We start from the raw sequence: 4,036 nt of genomic DNA on the forward strand, positions 1-4,036 counted from the left end.
CAGAGTTCCCAGCAGAGTTCCCAGCAGAGGGTTCCCAGCAGAGTTCCCAGCAGAGGGTTCCCAGCAGAGTTCCCAGCAGAGATCCCAGCAGAGGGTTCCCAGCAGAGTTCCCAGCAGAGTTCCCAGCAGAGATCCCAGCAGAGGGTTCCCAGCAGAGTTCCCAGCAGAGTTCCCAGGAGTTTATTTTTAATTTATTCTGGATGTAATTGTTTTCAGCATACTGACTCAAACCAGGTGTTCTGTTCTCTCAGGTGGAGAAGGTTCCATTCCAAAAACCCTCAGACAACGTGACGTCCAGAACCAGATCCACCGGAACTGGACCTGGCCTCAGCAGCCAGACCACCGTGCAGGACACGGATCAGGCTGAGGGGTGGAACCCCCCCACCTTCCACGTTAGAGGACCAATAAACCAGGTGTACTCTGAGATCCTGTTGAGCCGCCTGTGTCTCAGGTGGGACTCACCTGTCTCCTCTGGAACAAGGACCGAACAAGTCCACTGAGTGGATCCAGAGGTTTCTCTGGTTCCGGTTCCCAGAGAAGAGCAGGGAAGAAGATGGATGTTCCCTCTGCAGGAAATTATTGTTTCTGTGAGAAGATGTTTGGTTTTATGAGGAGTGACAAAAAGGAACCGAACAAGAAACTAAAGTGATTGGATTCAAACCGGGTCAGAACCTTTTATTAGTTCCAGCAGAGTCAGGAATGGAAGGAACAAAACCAGAGGAGTCAACCCTTTCCAGGACCAAACAAAAACTTCCATAGTTTCCTGTTTCCAACAGGAAATGAAAACATTCCTCAAAGAAAACCTGCGTTTGCCGAAGGAAGCTGGAGTCCAGTTCAACGATCCGGGTCCGATTACTGAGGAACTGGTTCTTTGTCTCTCCTTCAGGAACAAAAGGTTCCACAAACTGTTCAGGAAAGAGGAACTAAAAGCTTCTTGCAGTGATGGATTATTGATCAGCTCCAGGGTTCTGATCGGTTCGGATCGGTTCTGATTGGTTTGGATCGGTTCGGATTGGATCGGTTCTGATTGGTTCAGGTCGGTTCTGATCGGTTCTGACCGGTTCGGATCAGTTCTGATCGGTTCTGATCAGATCGGTTCAGATCTGTTTGGATCGGTTCTGATCAGTTCTGATCGGTTCTGACCGGTTCTGATCGGTTCGGATCGGTTCGGATCGGTTCTGACTTCAGTAACGGGTTCGTTGGGACAGAAGGGAACAAGGCTCTGGTTTTAGTTCAGATTAACTAAACTAACTGCTCAGTTTGAAGCAGCAGGTGAATGTCTGGGTTCTGATCAGACCCGGTTCTGATCCAAACTCCACAAGTTCTCCTCTCAACTAACTAGTCTCTGGTCAACTGTTTAATAGCGAGTGTCTCATGTTTACTAATGGGTCTGTGTAAATAGTTTTATGTTAATGAACTAGTTATGGTTTAGTTTGTAGCAGCAACTAGTCTTCAGCTGACCAGTTAGTCTCTTCTACTTAACTAACTGGTTAGTGTAGTTTAGGTGTAATAGTTAAAGTTCACATCTATTAACATTAACTAACTAGTTTTGGATGTAAACTAACTACTTTTTAAAAATGAAACACTTTTCTGGTATCTGCTTTCTTACTAGCACTAACTAGTTATAGATGAGTGACACCTAATGAGTATTAACTAGTTTAACTAACCTCAGTAACCAGGTTAGGAGTAATTAATGTTCTCATGATGCATGTTAACTACTAACTGGTACCAGCTGGTATGTTCTGCATGAGAACTAATAGTTAATGTGGTTAACTAGTATCTGGCACACTAATTTGCATTAAAGGGATGATCCAGACATTTTAAAGTGGGGTTTAGTGGCCAGCTGTAGCACTTCCTGTGCAGCATCGGGTCACTTCCTGTAGGTGTAACCGTGTCATGAAGACTAGTCTCAGTGGGTGATCCGACTAGCCTTTAGCCCATCAGACTGTCTGCAACAGGTAAGACAGTTATAACTTTTACACAGAACCACACTCTGAAATGTTTGAACTGTCCCTTTAAGTGGATGTGCTGCAGTCATGTGACTGTTCCGTCCAATCAGAGGTCTCCGCCTGAGCTTCGATAAATCAGCTCTGAGATATTTTTCTACAGATGTAAATATATTTTTATCTGTTTACACAAAAAGAATTTAAATATTTATACAAATGTAAGAATTCAGAGTACAGCTTTAAATTTATTTTTTATTCTGTTTCAAACAGTAAAAACTTTTAATAAAAGTTAAAGAAACGATTTGATTGGTTGTTTCTGATTCTTAAATCTATTAAACATCAGGATTTTAATCTGAAAATCCAAACTTTGATTTGTTTCCAGTTTTAAACTTAATGAGCTGCTAAAAGAAGCTCGACAGCAGCAGAAGGCAGCCAACTGTCAGCTAAAAGAAGCTCGACAGCAGCCAAAGGCAGCCAACTGTCAGCTAAAAGAAGCTCGACAGCAGCCGAAGGCAGCCAACTGTCAGCTAAAAGAAGCTCGACAGCAGCAGAAGGCAGCCAACTGTCAGCTAAAAGAAGCTCAACAGCAGCCGAAGGCAGCCAACTGTCAGCTAAAAGAAGCTCGAGTGGATCACAACAAACAAGGGAAAAGTGCTGAGTCATCATCCAGCCAGCTGTTTTATTTAAATTTTGTATAAAAACTATTTTTGTTTTTTTTTTTCTCCATAAACAGACTGAATCCGACCCGGTTTGGGTTCGGACTGAAGGACCCTGAAGAACTTTCCGGACCCAAATGTTCTGGTTTGGGTTCATCAGAGGTCCAGAACCAGCGGGCCGAACTGGTCGAGGTGAGGTCTCCTTCTGAACCACTGAGCCTGAAATCAGTTCTGTGCTTCTGATTCTTTCCGAACCCATCTGGGTCCAGCCCCTCTGACGTCGGCGCCCCTCCTGGACCAATCAGGAAGGTCCGGGACTCGGACTCGAACTCGGACGGGTCTGCTGCTGCGGGTCCAGCAGAGGGAATAGAACCTTCCGATGGTACCGGGACTGAGGCGCGCGCGCCGGGACCGGGTTTCAGCATGACCCAGATGTGATGAGGAGGATGTGGACTTTGGTTCTGCTGCTGGTCTCCGTGGTTCCGGTGGGCTGCAGGGCCAGCTGGATGTGAGTAGACCCGCTTTCTAATCAGAACCAGGTGCGGGTTCCGGACAGAACCGGGCTTCAGGTACCTGCTCAGGTAACCCTTCGGCCTGGACACGTGACCCCGGTAAAACCCATCCAACGAGTTTTGAAATGGGTCAAAGAACCCGCTGTGTTCGGGCCCGGTTCTGACCCGGTTTGGCGGCCGTGCGCTCTTTTGTAAGAATAGATGTGAAGCAGAATCAAATGTTTCAAAAATCATGACAGGAACAGGTGGAGCTGCAGGTCCGGTTCGGTCCAAAAGCTTAGGTTCTGATTTTAGCAGGGACCGTGAACGCATCACGGCCGGTTTAAAGAAAATAAGTTTTAGTTTTTAAAGTTTAAAACCAGAAAAAATAAGTTTCTGATTAAATATAAGAGAAGTAAAAACAGATAATCTGCCGGACTGAACTTCAGATTGAAACTAAAGATTTAAAGAGTTTCTTTTTTATTTTATTTTGAGGTAAAAAGAGTTTAAAACAACAAGAAGATTTCAGTTAGTTAAACAGATTCCTGTTGTTGTTGTTGTTGTTTACTTCGTGTCTGCTGTGGAATCCATGATGAAACAGATCAAAGGTAAATTTGTTCTCCGACGTTTTATTTAAATCTTTAACAGATTAATTTTGGAGAACGAATTCGATGGAAACAGAAAAATGTAAATATTTACAAACCGACCGACTCAAAACATCAGCTCCTCGGTTCTGAAGAACCTTTCAGGACGTGTTGGGTTTGACACAAAGACGACTGAATAAATGTTGGTGCTGGTCCAGATGGATCAGGGTCTGGATGGATCCAGGTCCGGATGGATCAGGGTCCGGATGGATCAGGGTCTGAATGGATCAGGGTCCGGATGGATCAGGGTCCGAATGGATCAGGGTCCGGATGGATCAGGGTCCGGATGGATCAGGGTC

At 45.1% G+C, this 4,036-nt stretch overlaps 2 protein-coding genes across 2 annotated transcripts in view; both read left to right on the forward strand.

Moving 5' to 3' along the window:
- LOC108248427 (cadherin-like and PC-esterase domain-containing protein 1) overlaps nucleotides 1–2,247 on the forward strand; it is a gene marked incomplete at its 5' end in the record, with an annotated part of 16,736 nt that extends 14,489 nt beyond the window's left edge. Inside the window, 1 exon segment of the mRNA XM_017437198.3 lies at nucleotides 252–2,247. Coding sequence (XP_017292687.2) covers nucleotides 252–500 — 249 coding nt within the window.
- Nucleotides 2,248–2,391: 144 nt separating this feature from the next.
- Nucleotides 2,392–4,036, forward strand: part of wnt16 (wingless-type MMTV integration site family, member 16) — an 8,710-nt gene continuing 7,065 nt past the window's right edge. The window contains exon 1 of the mRNA XM_025010832.2: nucleotides 2,392–3,110. Coding sequence (XP_024866600.1) covers nucleotides 3,040–3,110 — 71 coding nt within the window. The 5' untranslated portion in view covers nucleotides 2,392–3,039. The remainder of the gene's footprint in view (nucleotides 3,111–4,036) is intronic.

This window comes from Kryptolebias marmoratus, linkage group LG18, assembly GCF_001649575.2.
Source record: "Kryptolebias marmoratus isolate JLee-2015 linkage group LG18, ASM164957v2, whole genome shotgun sequence".
NCBI classification, from domain to species: Eukaryota; Metazoa; Chordata; class Actinopteri; order Cyprinodontiformes; family Rivulidae; genus Kryptolebias; species Kryptolebias marmoratus.